The following is a 19,953-nucleotide window of genomic DNA, read 5'->3' on the forward strand; positions in this document are numbered from 1 at the left end:
TGTCATTAAAATCTTTTACTGCCACATGTATTTGTATTTTGAGAGAATTCATAACTTGTTATCTCCGGAATGTATTTTAAATGTATACCACTTGAGCTGACATTGCTACAATATTGTATTGTAAGAATCATTTTCTTTTAATACCTCATTAGCATGTGTCAATGTATACAATATTATGCCTTCATTAATCATATCAGCCACATAGCTCTTGTTCGCTTTCATGTACTTTTCACGACAACTTCTGTAACTAAATACATGTACTGTTTAAACCAAGTTGTTGACAGGTTTTCATTTCCCTGTGAATAGCCCCATCCCCTTGGTAGCCTTAATAAGATGGGAACAGACTGACCAAAATCTAAGCCAATTTAAGTACATGTACTTCAAGCATGTAAATAACAACTATGCAACCATGTGCTAATGCCTATATTTAATATCATAGTGAATGTTTTTCATATCAGGATGTGACCGATGCAATATTTTACTGTGGATTTTATTACACAAAGGTAATCAAAATGTAATTGGTCAATATACAAGTGTATTTCACACTGGTTTTGTCTTCAGTTACTCAAAAGTTCCATTGTTTGTTTTCTCAAAGTGTAAATGTTACTCACTGACGACAGGTCACCACTTACTGACAAATCAAATTTAACTTTCTCCAGACCCCCCACCCCCAACACTTATCTCAACATCCGCCTATGTCGACAATATTTTCTCTGGCCCAAGGATTTCAACATAAATGGGTAGGACTGTATAAGTAAGAGCTTAATGATAGAACTAAAAACTCGACAAATATGCAAAACAAAAGTAATAAAAGATCTTTACAGTTTTCACTTGCATCTCCCTCATCTTTGAGTTTTTTACTCTTTTGAATTCCATTCTTGGTCTGTCTTCAGTTGAAAAGAGAACATGGCTGGCATCTTTTATCATTTGGAAGCCTTTTGCCTTCATCAGAATACCCTCCATGTTGACAGTCACTGGAATTAAAGTATTTTCTACAACTGTAGAAATAAAAGTATTCAGAAAAGTTGATAGTTTATAGTGGAGCAAAGTATGGATTAAGACAAAAACTACTGCATATACACTCAATTCATACCATACAACTTTTATTATGCTAACCTACCATTAAATATGAATACATACATGTGCATAGATGTGTAAAATCCATAAATATCCATGACAATTTTACATCACTGAAACGGAATAAAACTTGTAAAATCAACTCAAATAACTAGATCTGCCATTCAAAAGACCATGAGTTTGGTTCCGTGCCTGTGAGACTTTGTCTGCCATTCATAAGACCATGAGTTTGGTTCCATACCTGTGAGACTTTGTCTGCCATTCATAAGACCACGAATCTGGTGGCATGCCTGTGAGACTTTGTCTGCCATTCATAAGACCATGAGTTTGGTTCCATACCTGTGAGATTTTGTCTGCCATTCATAAGACCACGAATTTGGTGGCATGCCTGTGAGACTTTGTCTGCCATTCATAAGACCATGAGTTTCCATACCTGTGAGACTTTGTCTGCCATTCATAAGACCACGAATTTGGTGGCATGCCTGGGAGACTTTGTCTGCCATTCAATAAGACCATGTGTTTGGTTTCATACCTAGGAGACTTTGCCATTCATAAGACCATGAGTTTGGTTCCATGCCTGGGAGACTTTGTCTGCCATTCAATAAGACCATGAGTTTGGCTCCATGCCTAGGAGACTTTGTCTGCCATCCATAAGACCATGCATCTGGTTTCATAACTAGGAGACTTTGCCATTCATAAGACCATGAGTTTGGTTCCATGCCTGGGAGACTTTGTCTGCAATTCAATAAGATCATGAGTTTGCTTCCATACCTGGGAAACTTTTTCTGCCATTCATAAGACCATGCGTTTGGTTTCATACCTGGGAGACTATGTCTGCCATTCATAAGACCATGAAGTTTGATTTCATGCCTGGGAGACTTTGTCATTCATAAGACCACAAGTTTGATTTCATACCTGGGAAACTTTGTCTGCCATTCATAAGACCATGTTTGATTTTACACCTGAGTGACTTTGTCTGCCATTCAAAAGACCATGAGTTTGATTTTCATACCTGAGAGACTTTTGGAAGATTCAGGAAATATTATATGCATTTTGTATTGCTAACCAGACTCTCCATGACTGCATACACCATGCCTGCACTGCTGACTGGAACCTAATTATAATGTCAAAGGTCTGTCCATACCTTATCATGCTGTGTCCACACATTGCCATAATATGCATACAAAAGAGGAAATCTACCCTAAATTGTATTCCAATGATACTGGAGGGATTTTGTGTTGATAAGGTTTATATGTCTGGGACTCATAAATCCTGAAACAATATTTTCTGTCTTATTTTAGCTAACTGGCTGGCAAAGTTAGATGAAAATACATTCCACCAAAATAGTTTTAAAATAATTATTTTGATTATTATTTTTGGTCTATGCATCTATCTATTCCTCACCGTCTCTATCACCCATTCATCTGATTTTAATTTTCTGGCTTAGCGCAGATCCTTTGTAATAAGATCATAAGTGACTGACCCTGTTTTAAGACTGGAAACAGTGGAATATATCAATAAAGAACGGGCTATATACTGTAATAATGCTGTCCTACCTGATTCTCCTGTACTAGAATTCAGACTGACCTGTGATAGAAAAAACATGAAAATTTGATAATATTTACCAGATTTGTCCATGCATAAAATACAATCTCCATGAATAAAATGCATTCAACTATGAACAGAGAAAGTGCTGGCCCCATAGTTTCAAATCTGAGTTTGAGTTTCGTAACTCAAGCTCAAAACCTCAAAATCGGAGATGATACATCGTGTGTGCCTATGTCATCAAACTTTAACAGTGTAGTAGAGGAACCAAAGTTAGGATCATCTTTAAGTTGTTTTATTCTAGTTTCATTCTACTCAAAGTTAAAGACCATCAAAATTCTGTAATTCAATCTTCAATTTTTTGCTCAGATATTTTTCAAAACAAGGGACCTGCAGATCATAAAACTTCTAGGCTCTGACTAATATGACTGGGTGGGACACGATACTACGTGTCTGTGGCATGATGCCCCAGTGCTAAACAACAATATAAACTGCTACACTGCAGAATTGCAGTGATATGACAGACATTTTTTAAATGCTATGTTAAAAATCCAAATCACACACTCACACATGGCTTGACTATTATGTAAAAATTACAACTGCACAATGATAAATACTAACACCATTCATATACATCCAATAGGAGAGACAGACACATTGATACATAATGGAAATAGTGGGTTTGCCCCTTTGGATACAGACAATTCTGTGTTGGATAAATCATCTAGAACTTCAGTGTTGCAATGACACTTTTGACAGTCTCCTAGTGAAAATTCAATCTAAAACTCAAACTCAGTGTTTTATGATCTTAAAAAACACCAGTAGATCAAGGTCTACAAAAACAGCTTGAAATCATAGGCCCTGGATTGGGATCTCAATCGGACATGGAACTACTGAAGGTAGCTGTGTGTGTGACTTGGATCTTTAATGTAGCTTTAACATTTTTTCAGTCATATCCCAAGAATGTGTGCAGTGTGGCAGTTTATAGTATGTCTAGCAGTGGAGCATCATGCTGCAGACATGTAGCAGCATGTCCCACCCAGTCACATTATCCTGACACCAGGCTGACCAGTCCTAACACTAACCTCTTAATGCTGGGTGCCTAGTGAGGCAATTTTGTTAGTACCATTTTTATAAGTCTTTGACATGACTCGGCCAGGGTTCGAACCTGCGACCTCCCCCCATAAGAGGTGCATGCTCTAACCACTTAGGCCACTAGAGTGGCTGAAAGCTGCTGACTGTTAGTCAAAAACCAAGGTTGGCAAAGAGAAAATGAATCATAATGCTGTGCCTTAGTCAATCCTTTTTATTGAAAAAGCATGGAATTCAATCTGACTCCTTTTTAATGCTAAGGAAAACAGTCTCACGGGTAAGGTTTTTAAATGTAAGCTTAATTCAAATGTTCATAAGGGTGTTTGAAGATACTCAAAGAACACATAAAAGATTCCATTTAAGCATCATTGAGCAATAGGGGTGAAATGATTCATTGATATATCGATGCAACGATACTTTGGCTGAAAGGATACACATATCGATACAAGAGATGGAGAATCGATATAAAACGATACTTACCATATGCATGTTAATTTAGTCTTTAGCAGTCATGAATAATTATTATTAGTTGCCTTGTTATTCTGTAAAATTATAATCCATCTGAAACAGCATTTGCAGTCACAGGCACCCAGGTTTATTATTAAAAACGAAAAGACTATTTGAGAATACCCATTCACTGTCTACAAGTTAACACCAAGTGATATCTTAACCAGGAAGTATGTTCAGCATATACTATATACATTCCAAGCATGTTCCAAATGTATAATGAAGTACTTACTCATCATTTAATAACCACTTTCACGCAAAGTTTCTACTTTAATTGTATCTTGACTCCTTTGGTCAATTTGAAAGCTATACTACCGGTTTGTTGCATGTTGAAATATGTTACACTGAATTCTCAATTTGTTCTTATTGCTTGTTCTGGTCCAGGTTAAACAATAACCACCAATCAGAAATCAATGTAGCTTATTCTCTACATGACAAACAGGAAATATTGGGAGAGTAACAGAGTCTTTGCAGGAAAGTCATTAGATATATCAAGTACTTAAGTGGAGATACTGTCAGGGTGTGCTATTGCACGAATCATGCAAAAATTTTACGAATTTGCATGCTTGGAGAACAGAAAAATGCGAAAACTCCTGCAAATTTTTTTAAAGTCCCACACAAGAAAATGCAATTGGTGGAGTATACAATTTTCATTTAACCATTCTTGTCACAACATCTCTTAAGCAACTGTTCCGCATCTGGTGATGATGACAATAATTTTTAAAGTTATGAAGTATATCAGATTATTGGAGCTGAGAAAGTGATAATGGAGATACCAGTGAGTAATTTTGAGCCCAAAATGGTGTTAAATATGAGCCACATGTACATGCTGGATAGACAAAAAAACTGATGGCATGACCCTATCAGTGGTATTTCAAAATTAAATGTACAAAGGGCAGAATGCTGAGTCTAATTAAAACACAGACAATTTAAAAGTAAAATGCAATTTTCATTTTTTTTAAATTAATCAATTGCACCCTGCCGATCTTATGCTACAAAACCATATACATGTATCCATATCAAGGTACAGATAAATGGAATAAAATAAGGGTTAAAAAAATGAAATTAAAAAGTAAAGATATTTATTTTAATACCTCTGTTTGCACAAGCATTGATGGACTAAATACCCTTATAATGCATTAAGGAACATATATGAAATTTGGCATTGTAGTCAGTATACTACTGATTTTAAAAAAAGGAACTTTATGGTGGTGTAAAATCCTAGTTTGGAGCAAAAATATAAAAAAGAGAATATCTGTGAGCTGTGGAAAATTGTACATTACAGTCACAAGGATCAGTTTCCCAACATATTCAAGGCGACAAAGCAAGCTATGTATATGCCCCTTTCTAAGGAAACACAGAACAATATTGATACAAAGAAATGGAGCAGAGTATGCTCTGAAATAATTAACAGATTAATATTTAATACAACTAGAGGTGACATCTGTCAAAGATGTTGATTTCAGAAGAGCTCTAAGAAAGTTGAGCAGGAAGAGAGGCATATACTAAGTTTAGATAAATACTGACCTATGACCGTTTCTTCTTCCCCCTCATTTTTTCTTTGATAACGAGGGAAGTCTCCCTTAAGATAAAATCCTGTCATCATCTCTCGTCAAATTGTAGATGGGGAACAAATATGGAATTTCTCTTTTTATGCAGAGATATTTAATCAGTGAATGAAGGTGCTGGTGAAATAAATATAAGTAGCATATAATGACATATGGGGCAGATTTCAAACTGCTCAAGTTTATCTCCTCGTCTAAGTTTTTAAAAAATTGTAGAATAGGACTGGGTGTAGTCAATAGTTTTCCTTCACTAACAAATACAAGTACCTGTGGATGCAGCAGTCTTTTGCATCTGCATGAAGTAAAATGTGATAGATTCTGTTGACATTGGATTAAACTCACTGCAACCAACAGGTAGTCTGTTTGAAAGTAATGTTGTTATCTTCTCCTCAATGAGAACTGAGTATACATATATGATAACTATATGTCTAAAACCAAGAATGTCAACACACATGAAAGGGCACCAAATACCTTCCAAAGATGGAAATACCATTAAGTTCATATGTGTATCTATATGTATCGTGTTGCAGGCTGGATATCATGAATACTACTGATATGCGGCACAGGTGTATTGTTTCACCCCTAGTGAGCAAGATATTGGCGTCTAACACTGAAAATAGCAGACAAAATCAGGCAGATGAGGGTCCAACCCACTAACAGACCCTCAAGAGAAAATGGGTGTTAGAAAGAACTGTATACAGCCTAGTTAAAGAAAGGTGTCCCTAGAGCTATTAATAATGGACACAAAACATTTTCTTTCCTTGACATATGACATTTACAAACATCAACAAATGCAGATTCTGATGATCAATCTAGCACACATGTACAATGCATGTAGTACAAGTGAATAAAATATTTTGTATGTTGGCTATGATTAAAGGAGCCATACAGTGATACATTTTTGTACAATTCTGGCCATCCAATACCATCTGGAAGTGGGAATATTTGACTTGGACTGAAGATTAGGAATCTCAGAAAAGAAAGCAACCTAACAGTAGCAGGCAGTTCATTACTGCCTTTAAAATGTCATTTTCTGCGACACTCTGAAAACTGACACACACAAAAATAAATATGTTTATAGTACTGTGTTCTGTTTCTGAATGGAAACATTTATGTGTATATACATGTAAGTGTAACAATCTTTCAATCCATCTCAATGTACAAATGAAGAGACTGTTGCACAACATACAATTTAACTTACAGTGACTAAAGGTACTTTTAATTTCTGAAATATGAAACAGAACCTTAGTGCATACATAGAAAAATCATAAAACAACAGACTGAGGACCTATTTCTTGAACTTACAAGCTGTTCTATAATGTCTACTGATTGGTCAATATTCAATTGATCCTGGAATACAAGTACTTAGCTGCACTTTGAACTTACAATCAGGCACTGAAAGTGTTTCTGTGACCTAGATTTGCCCATTTTAAGTCAGGTTCACCTCTATAAATACTATATGACAGTAAAATGACTAGAAAATAGGAATCTGACAGAAGTGATTATAATGTCATAACTTTAGGCTAAAAAAAGGAATGATTCTGACAAAATTGGAATGGTTGACATTTTTGCATAATACTTACATCATATCAAATATTGCCCACAACACCGTAAACTTACAGCATGTAAAAAAAATATTATAATTTATTTTATATGATGTCCATTTCTCAAATTTTGAATCCTATATCTCTAATGTCCCACACTTAGTATTCTCTGATATCATGTCCCAAATGTAATGTTAGTATTCTCTGATATCTATCATGTCCCAAATGTAATGTTAGTATTATCTGATATCTATCATGTCCCAAATGTAATGTTAGTATTCTCTGATATCTATCCTGCCCTAAATGTACAGTTTCCCATCATGTTGATCAAGCCCCACACTTACGGAGTGTCCCATGATATCCAGATCCATGTCCCTCCTGCCTCCCAGCATGCCATGGTATAAATCCACATTGTTGACCTCGATGTCAGATAGAACTCTCAGCAGCTGACCTCCTGGCAGGAACTCTGCTGACTCAAGACCATGGTGGGTGATATGCAGAAAGTAAATAAGGGCTACAGAGACCTACAAATGAAGTGGTTGAAAGGTCCTATCATTCTGCATGAAACAAAAATGAACCATCCGCAATATGCAAATTCTCACATCAATTACATGTAATATTATGTTAACATAAACTTTAACAATCATTTCTATACTATAAGAGCATTTTGACGACCATGTTTCCTACTGCAATGGAGACAAAAACGTTTGGTTAGCTGTTGAATTTTCAAATAAAAAAGTTGTGGGAGAGGGGCAAAATTAAAGTTTTTTGCATCTATCATAAGCAAAACATTGGCATTACATTTCCAATGGGACCGTTTTATTGTTTTTTGCATCTGACATAAGCAAAACATTGGCATTACATTTCCAATGGGACTGTTTTATTGTTTTTTGCATCCAACATAAGCAAAACATTGGCATTACATTTCCAATGGGACCGTTTTATTGCTTTTTGCATCCGACATAAGCAAAACATTGGCATTACATTTCCATTGGGACTGTTTTATTGTTTTTTGCATCCAACATAAGCAAAACATTGACATTACATTTCCAATGGGACCGTTTTATTGTTTTTTTGCATCCGACATAAGCAAAACATTGGCATTACATTTCCAATGGGACCGTTTTATTGTTTTTTGATTCCGACATAAGCAAAACATTGGCATTACATTTCCAATGGGACTGTTTTATTGTTTTTTGCATCTGACATAAGCAAAACATTGGCATTACATTTCCAATGGGACTGTTTTATTGAGTTTTGCATCCGACATAAGCAAAACATTGGCATTACATTTCCAATGGGACCGTTTTATTGTTGACATGTACATCAACATTAAGTTTTTGACTTGAGTTTCTCTGAAGCAGTTGCATGCATAATTATGAAACTTGATGGGTGTATTCATTGTGGGCGGTACTGTTTATCACAGGAAAAAGAGGTCACAGTGACCTTCTTTCACATGTGAATTTGCTAGGTATTTGGAATTATGACTTAGTATTACAGGCAGGACACAACATTCCATATAAATATTGTTTCTTGTGTTGTTTTGATCACTTACTATTAAAAGAAATTTTAACTGTAAGTACTTTTTATTCCACTGAAAATTATATAATAGTTTAGAACAAAGCAACTAGAAACTTGGCCAAAGACAATGATTTTTTTATTCTGAACTTAACATTATAATCTGCTTATTCCAGATTATCTGCATAATAAATAAACTGTCATCATTTTATTATAATTGTTTTTGTTTTTTTTGAAAGCCAATCTATTGACAAATAAATTATATTATTCCTTACTTCCGTACAAAAGTAGACATAAATTCTACAAATGCTGTACACATCCAAAATGCTGCTGATCATTAACTTGAAGAAGACAAAACCAAAAAATATTTAAAGAATATCATAACCCACAATTTCTTTAAATATCGTAAGTTACAAATTTTTTTATAAAAATGTATGACTATGACCAGTACATGTTGTCACTTGTAATACACAGAGAACACAATGACCAGTACATGTTGTCACTTGTAATACACAGAGAACACAATGACCAGTACATGTTGTCACTTGTAATACACAGAGAACACAATGACCAGTACATGTTGACAATTGTAATACACAGGGAACACAATGACCAGTACATGTTGTCACTTGTAATACTCAGGGAACACAATGACCAGTACATGTTGTCACTTGTAATACACAGGGAACGCAATGACCAGTACATGTTGTCACTTGTAATACACAAGGAACGCAATGACCAGTACATGTTGTCACTTGTAATACACAGGGAACACAATGACCAGTACATGTTGTCACTTGTAATACACAGGGAACACAATGACCAGTACATGTTGTCACTTGTAATACACAGGGAACACAATGACCAGTACATGTTGTCACTTGTAATACACAGGGAACACAATGACCAGTACATGTTGTCACTTGTAATACACAGGGAACACAATGACCAGTACATGTTGTCACTTGTAATACACAGGGAACACAATGACCAATACATGTTGTCACTTGTAATACACAGGGAACACAATGACCAGTACATGTTGTCACTTGTAATACACAGGGAACACAATGACCAGTACATGTTGTCAGTTGTATTACACAGGGAACACAATGACCAGTACATGTTGTCACTTGTAATACACAGGGAACACAATGACCAGTACATGTTGTCACTTGTAATACACAGGGAACACAATGACCAGTACATGTTGTCACTTGTAATACACAGGGAACACAATGACCAGTACATGTTGTCACTTGTAATACACAGGGAACACAATGACCAGTACATGTTGTCACTTGTAATACACAGGGAACACAAAGACCAGTACATCTTGCTATTTGTAATACACAGGGAACACAAAGACCAATACATCTTGCTATTTGTAATACACAGGGAACACAAAGACCAATACATCTTGCTATTTGTAATACACAGGGAACACAATGACCAGTACATCTTGCTATTTGTAATACACAGGGAACACAATGACCAGTACATGTTGTCACTTGTAATACACAGGGAACACTATGACCAGTACATCTTGCTATTTGTGACATTCGGTGAACACTAAGACCCATACATCTTGCCACTGGACATATTCAGTAAACACTATGATCAGTACGTCTTGCCATTTGTGATATTCAGTGAACCCTATTGACCAGTATGTCTTGCCAGCTGTCATACTGAGTGAACACTGAGTATGTCTTGCCACAAGAGTTACAAACCTTGCAAAGAGATATTCCAAGACAGCAGATTGATGCCAAGGCACAGGAGTTAAGAACCTTGCAAAGAGATATGCCAAGACAGCAGACTGATGCCAAGTCATGAGAGTTAAGAAACTTGCAAAGAGATATGCCAAGACATGAGATTCAGGTGGGTCTAAATAGAATTTTACCTTGTTACCAAATGGTTGTAAGTCTATATTAACAATAAATCAACCATAAAGAAAAAGAAATATTACTGGATTATAATACTCATGAAGATGCATCAACAAACTTTCATCAATGCAGGGCCCAAGCCATGTATGATTAATCTAGATTTAATAGGATTAAGATACAGATGTAGAGTCCAAGTCATGTATGATTAATCTAGATTTAATAGGATTAAGATACAGATGTAGAGTCCAAGTCATGTATGATTAATCTAGATTTAATAGGATTAAGATACTAATGTAAGGTCAAAGTCATGTATGATTAATCTAGATTTAATAGGATTAAGATACAGATGTAGAGTGCAAGTCATGTATGATTAATCTAGATTTAACAGATTAAGATACTGATGTAAGGTCAAAGTCATGTATGATTAATCTAGATTTAATAGGATTAAGATACAGATGTAGAGTGCAAGTCATGTATGATTAATCTAGATTTAATAGGATTAAGATACAGATGTAGAGTCAAAGTCATGTATGATTAATCTAGATTTAATAGGATTAAGATACTAATGTAAGGTCAAAGTCATGTATGATTAATCTAGATTTAATAGGATTAAGATACAGATGTAGAGTGCAAGTCATGTATGATTAATCTAGATTTAATAGGATTAAGATACAGATGTAGAGTGCAAGTCAGGTATGATTAATCTAGATTTAACAGATTAAGATACTGATGTAAGGTCAAAGTCATGTATGATTAATCTAGATTTAATAGGATTAAGATACAGATGTAGAGTGCAAGTCATGTATGATTAATCTAGATTTAATAGGATTAAGATACAGATGTAAAGTCAAAGTCATCTATGATTAATCTAGATTTAACAGATTAAGATATTGATGTAGAGTCAAAGTCATGTATGATTAATCTAGATTTAATAGGATTAAGATACAGATGTAGAGTCAAAGTCATGTATGATTAATCTAGATTTAACAGATTAAGATACTGATGTAAGGTCAAAGTCATGTATGATTAATCTAGATTTAATAGGATTAAGATACAGATGTAGGGTCAAAGTCATGTATGCTTAATCTAGATTTAATAGGATTAAGATACTAATGTAAGGTCAAAGTCATGTATGATTAATGTAGATTTAACAGATTAAGATACTGATGTAGGGTCAAAGTCATGTATGATTAATCTAGATTTAACAGGATTAAAAAGTTGAGGATGAAATCTGAAATACAAAAGTGTGAACATTAGGTAATAGTAACTTTCTGGTTTTTGCATGGATGCATTATTCTTGGTGAAATACATCTACGAGTCATGCGTGTAGGTAACTTTGGTCTATGATATTCAGGGTATAATAAGTAAATTGCTGGAATACAAAAGTCACTCAAGCATGAATCTCCCTCAGATGTATCCAAATACCAATTTTTTATGAGGATGAAAGTGGTCCATGGTATTAATGGCTGAAGAAATAACTAAAAATACAAATGGCATTCATGCTGCAAAGCATTAAAATTAGGTCAATGACCTAGTTTTGCTATGGTAGAGCTACATTTCTTAAGATGCATCTGCATACCAATTTTCATGAATGTATTTGGAACAAAATTGAAGATAATGTGGGTTAACAAAGGAATGGCTGAAAAGACAAGTCAATCAAGCATAACGACTAGGTCACAGTGACCTAGTTTTTATATGGTTGAGTCACTCATCCTGAGAGTAGGTTAAATTGAGTCCAAGATAATGACAACATAACAAATGAATGGTCAAAACCCTTTCCCATGGTTCATACAAAAATATCAGGACCACATTTAGGGAATTTCCATTGGCCTTTAAAGGGCTTCTCACAATTTTACCCACTTCTGGACTCAAAATTAACTTTTACAGTCAGAAAAATTTTGAAAGTTGTAATATTGTCCACAATAAACTTTCTGCAATTTACTAGGATTTCGGAACTGTAACCAAAGGAAATGCTAGCAATTTCAGGACCTTTACATTTAAAGTCAAATTCAGAAGACACCTTTCTGTATTTGTGTTGAGTCAATCTTCTAACACTTAAAATAAAGTTTGAATATTTTGTCTTTAAATATGAATAACAAAAGCTATACAATATCACTGCCAAGTGAAGTCACTGTCACAACTAATTTTCCAGCTGCATGTGTACTTTATACAATCATTGTAATGTATCTTCCAACTGTGTCAAATAGTTACAGTTTACGAGGAACACCTGACTCTGATACGGTTTTTGATACATCAGGTGGTTATAGGAGGCTTTGCAGAAGATTGAGGAAATAGTATACTCTCCCATATTTCCCAAAATTTATTGACTTATTACACACACTGTCATGGACTTATCCCCTTCAAATGTTCAGATTCATAAGTCTTAACTTATTACATGCACAGAGGTATCGCTAGGATTTTAAAACTAGGAGTCCAGGACTCCCATTTTGGTAAAAATAGGAGTCCCACCATCAAAATTTGCAGCCTCTTCTTTCCTATAGAATCAACACAGACGTGAGTGCATCTATTTTTAGATGGAGAGGTTTTCGTAATGTAACCACTCACTATAATATAGCTTCATTACAACAGTCCATTGACAGGATCTCAAATTTATGGTTTATTTATTTGTATACGTACTTGTAGCAATTTTAGGCAAATAAAAAATAGTATCTGATTTGCTGTTTTTTTTCTGTATTTTCGCAAATATGTGTTAAGTCAGAAAACAGCTTAGACCTTAAAGCGCATCTCACGAATTCTAGAACAACATTGTCCCATACGTTTCTGACATACATAATTTGCATTTTAAAGTTAAATCTTTAATAAAATAATACCTAGACTTTGGTTTCAATGATTTGTATATTTTTTCTGAATACATTTGCCCGATGATTTAAGAAAACAGACAATCTAATAAAATGGTACATCCCAGACTTAGCAAAGTCTGCCATTATTTCCTGTTAGGCCTACTGGTTCACTTGCAGTTTCAAACTAATTTTATGACAAAACAGTGTATAAGAGGAAGTTAATATATATCCAGATCACTGATTCTGATCTTAAAACACAAGTCTGTATGTTTTACCATCAAAGGATAGCATGCAGGAAATTGATAGTTGCTACCTCACTCAGAAAAGGGTTAATGGTCAATCAGCTATCAAAACAAAATGCTTGTGAATTGTCAAGAGTTTGTTTGTCAATGTAACTGATATAAAAACTAGGCTTAGCTAATGATGCCTTGATGAATACATTTCGCTGCAACACTAGAACTAACCAGGCTAAGGCGAGGGGCATTAAAAAAAATATGGTATGGTCAGTCAATATACCTCTTAAATAATCACAGGGCGAAGTCATTTTTGCTTTCCTAACAGAAGAAGGCAAAGTTTACATTTTTAGGCAATTTGTCACCCACTTACGAATGGCATTTTGTCTAAGTCTCAACATGTCTTGATTCTGAGGTCACGTGTACTATTGATTCTGCTACATTTGGAAATGAACACAATAACGAAAGCTAAAGTTGTTTATTTGATGTACTTTTATAAATGACCACATGTACATCTCTGGGTCATTCTGCCTTTGAATTCAATCACTGTAAATATCAGTACATTTTCCCACCTGGCCGCCAGTCAAAGCCTTGCCACCCAGCTATTGCATCATGTTCTTTTTTATGTACTCTTATAAAATGGCAACATGTATGTACGTCAAGGGTCTTTCAGTCACTGAATTCTGTAATTGTAAATATAAGCACAGCTAATTGATCAAAACATTTTCCCACAAAGCAGGTGACTGAAGCAGGACTGGCAAGACTTTGAATTTTGCTGCAAACCTATTACATGCATATGGAGGACTCCCGCCTCAGTGATTTTCTGCATTCCAGATCAAAAACTGTCATCCAAATATGCGTAATTAAGCATTTCCAAGATCTCTGACGCATTATCATGGACTTACTCCCTTCTAAATGCTCTAATTCAGGAGTATTAACTTATTACACATATTGTCATGGACTTATCCCCTTTAGATGCTCAAATTCATGAATCTTAAGTAATGATACTCATTACCATGGACTTGTCCCCTTTGAATGCTCAGGTTCATGAGTATTAACTTATTACATACATTATCATGGAAATATCCCCTTTTATATGCTCACATTCATGAGCATTTGGTATCTGTGATCTATTTGCAACAGAAAACACTTTCCCTATTGTCAAAGTAAATGACTAAATAAGCTCACATTTATAACATGGGTCTCATTTATAACATGGGTCAGATTTATAACATGGGTCACATTTACAACATTTGTCATATTTTTAACATGGGTCACATTTATACATTGGTCACACTTATAACATGGGCCACCTTTATAACATGGGTCAGATTTATAACATGGGTCACATTTACAACATTTGTCACATGGGTCACATTTATACATTGGTCACACTTATAACATGGGTCACATTTATAACATTGGTCTCAGTTATAACACATTTTTAACATGGGTCACATTTATACATTGGTCACACTTATAACATGGGTCACATTTATAACATTGGTCTCAGTTATAACATGGGGTAAGATTTATAACATGGGTCAAATTAATAACATGGGTCACATTTATGGCTCCAATAAAGAGCTATAAAGTGGAGCACCACTGTTACAGCACAATAAATGACAAGAGCATAAAGAGGCACAACAGAGCTTACAGCAGAATTAAGCAGGGCAATGATGGTGATAAAAATTAACACTGTATACAAGCAGAAGCTCTTCTTTCCACGGATACCCGTCTCCTGGATATAGGTCTCATCGACAGGGACATAGCCTGCATGAAAATTAGCACTGTCTCTATTGGAACGTCGTCTAAAGGTAGGTTCCTCCATGCTATAAGTTTCCTGTAAAATTAAACTAGGACAAATCAGTATTTGAGTTTATCACACTGCATATCTGAACAAAAGTCATGTCACTCATTCTACATTATGAAAAGAGATAACTGCATTTACATGACATGCAACCAAGCATGACCAGTGTAAGGTGCTGGCAGATCAGTGTCTCTGTTTACTTTTAAATTTTACACAGAACATGATAACATAGACCCTGATCTGCCAATGTGTTTAGTGACAGCAGATTTTATGTCATTCATAGATGACAAGGTGATCAATGTTTCAACATTCTGATACAGAAGGCTCCACAAACATAAGTTTCTGGTTTGAAATTTTATATCATTACATCTTTGATACATTTACTTTTTATTGTGTCTGGTAACAGTTTATGCAAACATTTTGGTTACTAAAAACCCATGAAGTTTAAAGGCCCAAGAAACAATAAGGACAGAACAATAAGAAAACATTTGGAAGGACACCTTCTCTAATTCACAAATTTAGATACCAATGAAAATGTACCTTTTACTACAAAAATGACCATCTTTTAACAATTGTTGCATTCAATAATATATCATTGGTACAATGCCATATCAAACGTCAGTAATTCAACTATCTCCATTCATTCTGTAAATCTCCATTCATTCTGTGAATTTACTTTGTGTGTGTGTGTGTGTGTGTGTGTGTGTGTGTGTGTGTGTGTGTGTGTGTGTGTATATGTTTTAGATTTTTAACATAACTTTAACAACTTTTCAGTCAACATCACTATGATGTCTGCAGTGTGGCAGTTAAATTATAGTGTGGTATAGCACTAGGGCATCATGCCACAGACATGTAGCATCACATCCCACCCAGTCACATTATCATGACACCAGGCCGACCAGCCCTAAAACAAACCTCTTAATGCTGAGCACCAAGCAAGGCAGCTGCTAGTACCATTTTTATAAGTCTTTGGTATGAATCAGCCAGGGTTCGAACCCGAACTTCCTGCATCTGAGGCGGATGTTATAGCCACTAGGCCACCGGAGCGATGAAAGTTTACTTGTATGTACATGTCAAAGCTGCAATGAATACAGGCAGATGACACTACCAGGTTACTAGCACCACCCCCAGCATAGCTCATGGTCTTGAAACCACACAGATTTGGGCCATAAAAAGAAGGACTGATAGAGGAGTGGAGGGTAGGGAGTAATTTTTTTACATGTTCCAGCAGCCATACCAAAAATGAAAAAGTCAAAAGAAAGTTCTGCTTACCTTGAATGAGTCATCAAATATTTATCTATCACTGATGCCTGCTAACATCAAAACCATGTCCATGAAGTTTAATTATTGCATGCTCACTTCAAAATGTTTTGCAATACTTAAGTTCCATCAAGCCCACGCCTCTCCTCACAGCTGATTTGACTTGTTGCCTGTAAAATGCATTTTGCCAGTTTATTTTTTAAGATAAAGAATGATTTAATACTTCCAAAGTTTTTTTCTGACTAAAGGATTTTCCTCTGAATTTCAGGAGAAAAGATGGCAGAATCCTTTTTTTTACATATGATAGACCAATCAAATTAGCTACGGATGGAACTCAAGTTTTTTGTTCTTTCTGAACTTAAGCACATTTTGCCTCACCTAAATGTTATTACTTTTTGGAACAGGCACTCTATCATGACAGGGGTATAGAACAATGTCCTAGCAAAACTCCTTCCTTGTCATTTCTGTAACACATAAAGCTCCCTACCATACATCTCATTCCACTACCAATCCCTCCCATTATGAAACAATTCTCTGTGGTGTAGGTTTGTTCAAAAGTGATTGACTGTCAGCCATTTCTAAACCATACATCTGACTGGTTATGATTATATTTCATAACACCAAGTACTAATGTGACTAAACAAAGATAATTTCACAGCTAATATAACTAATAATGAGTTAGAGTGAAAACATTAATAAGGAAAAAATTTGTACAGAGATAAATTGTGATATGACATAGTACCAATACAGAGATATGCCACTGCACCACTATATACATGTACTCTGTAACTTGGTTGCTGACAGCTTTATTCCTCTGGCAAGTTTTAACCTGGTTCTGATACATACAAGCCAATTAAAAATGAACTGGAAATCTGCACTTGAATAACTGTTTTTTGGGGGAAAGAATTTAATAGACTTCCAAATAAGATACACTGGTAGATTTAACATTTTTATATATCACCACCTTTCACATAAACAATCTGAAATACACAGCTGTTATGTAAAATTAGAAATATGTCCATGAAACACAGATACCATGCCGTCAGCATTAACATTTGCACCTGCTATAAACTGGATGATATGGTTCTTCAAACTTTAACAAAGATCTTCTTGAGTTTTTATGAGCACTGACAATGATCCTTCTGTATCTGCATTGCTTTAAGTATGTGCCATAGATGTAATCTAATGCATGCTAATGAAACCGTTATTATGATTTGCTCCCTTGAATGATAATGTTTATGACATCTAAAGATTACTAACTAGTTCATGATTGGTGCCAATGTTTCTTTTGAAGTTTGATTTTACTCCAAAAATTATTTTAGTAGCTCACAGAAGGATGAACCATCAGTGATGCAAGAACTGCCAAGCAAAAGAAAATTGTACAACTCATTGTAGATGTTTTACTTTATGAAGCACAACAGTATGAGGAAGCCTTTTATTCTTTGTACAAACTGCACACACTATATTATGATTAGTCATTCTGTACTGTATGAGACAGTAACACTTCCCAGCACCGGCACAATGTACACATGCATAGTTTGATCCTAAAAGTAACTAATATGTTCAATATTCTAATTAGTGTGGCCATTTCATGCTTGGCACTCCCCGAGAGCAATGCAGAACATGTATCCATTTGCTAGCGACCTCAAATTTACTGATGTATGCACAGAAAGTGGCATCACCCAAAAGCAAGAGCAATATGGTTAAAGTGCATTGTTCTTGCCTTAGGGTGACACTACTTTCCACACGTGTCTGCAATTCAAATCTGAGGTCAATATCCACTGGATAAACAGGTGTTCTGTTTTGAAGTAGATTATTACTTAGAAAAGGTATGTATTTTGAAGGATTTAATGCCATGGCTCAAAAGAAAAATAATTATATTTACAATCAAAATAAATTTATTAATTAGTAGCAAGCAGCCTGATAATTAACTTTAATCTATAAAGTGGACACTACAGCACAAATCGTTCCTTTGATGGCTGTTCTTCGTGACCAGTCCTGTCAGGCAAAAAAAGAAGAAAAAAAACGGCACAGATCAACTTGTTGGTCTACCCCATACTACTTCGAAAATTAACTGGTCGGACCCTAATTCTACCAAGTACTTCTGCTATAAAGTGTATGAAATGCTTAAAAACTGATAATTCATTCTCTTTACACAAATCTGATCTTAATTTATGACCATACTCTATTGGTTTGTAAGAATAGATGACTTATTCTCAATTGTACGACATCATTTTTGGGGTCGTGCAGTAACCCCATCACCCCCATCTCAAAACTCACTTTCTGAATCTCATCCACCCCTACGCAATGTCTCAGAGGTTGGCAGTATTGAAAAAAAGAATAATAATAATAATACCGTGCTTGTCCTGTAGTAAACAATTGCTACTGCAGGCCTAACTAAATAAATCGAGGTTATTTTCTATTAATAAACTAATATTCCATATACGATCAACAAAAAGTAAACTACTGCTTACACAAATAACTAAGCAATATGTTTTCGTTCCCTTCAATGTTTTAAGAAGATATATAAATGAAAAACGTCACTTTAGTTGGAACTAACTTTGCAAACTTATCCAACTCCTTTTTTCTTTTTTCTTTTCTGTAGGCTTATTGGAATATCTTCGGCCTTTGTCCAGCCTCTGAATCCAAACCCACAACAAACAACAGTAACACAGTCAGGCAGGTGCTTGGCTGGTTTGCATACTGTTTTCTTTGGTTCATGAATAAAAGTAGTCTTCGCATTGCTAGCTGGATATTCGTCCGACAAAAATATGAATTGTATCATTGTAGGAATGAAACATTGAATAATGTAATAGCTTCTTGGCCTTTGAAATTTACTTTTATATTAAAAGCCCATAAAATAATTTCATTTGAAATAGCTCAATACCATGTTCTAAATCTAAGAAGTGTAGATTGCAAAAATGAAGTCCATCTGTAAGTGATGCAAAATAAAAAGCCAAACTGGACATATATATAGATCGGGAAAATTAGATAACTTCGGAAATATTATTTGTGAACTTGGCCTGGTTTATGAAAAAGGCAAATTTAAATCAAAACTATTATTACATCAAATACAAAAAAGTTTTTACAGCAAAACACAAAATGGAACGAATACAGT

The 19,953-nt window shown here is 35.0% G+C and overlaps 1 protein-coding gene across 3 annotated transcripts in view; it reads right to left on the reverse strand.

The window, feature by feature from the left end:
- Positions 1–19,502, reverse strand: part of LOC149800322 (beta-sarcoglycan-like) — a 28,566-nt gene extending 9,064 nt beyond the window's left edge. Inside the window, exons 1-6 of one of the 3 annotated variants that reach the window (XM_089959910.1) lie at positions 19,396–19,494; positions 16,848–17,005; positions 15,423–15,608; positions 7,675–7,854; positions 2,634–2,664; positions 823–974 (exon numbers count right to left, since the gene is read on the reverse strand). In XM_089959910.1, the coding sequence (XP_089816036.1) occupies positions 823–974; positions 2,634–2,664; positions 7,675–7,854; positions 15,423–15,596 (537 nt within the window). In that variant the 5' untranslated portion in view covers positions 15,597–15,608; positions 16,848–17,005; positions 19,396–19,494. Of the gene's footprint in view, positions 1–822; positions 975–2,633; positions 2,665–7,674; positions 7,855–15,422; positions 15,609–16,847; positions 17,006–19,309 lie in introns of all 3 variants that reach the window. The other 2 variants (XM_089959909.1, XM_089959911.1) reach the window with 2 other exon arrangements.
- Between the last annotated feature and the right edge of the window lie 451 nt (positions 19,503–19,953).

This window comes from Sinohyriopsis cumingii, chromosome 5, assembly GCF_028554795.1.
Source record: "Sinohyriopsis cumingii isolate HCF-2022 chromosome 5, ASM2855479v2, whole genome shotgun sequence".
Taxonomy (NCBI): domain Eukaryota; kingdom Metazoa; phylum Mollusca; class Bivalvia; order Unionida; family Unionidae; genus Sinohyriopsis; species Sinohyriopsis cumingii.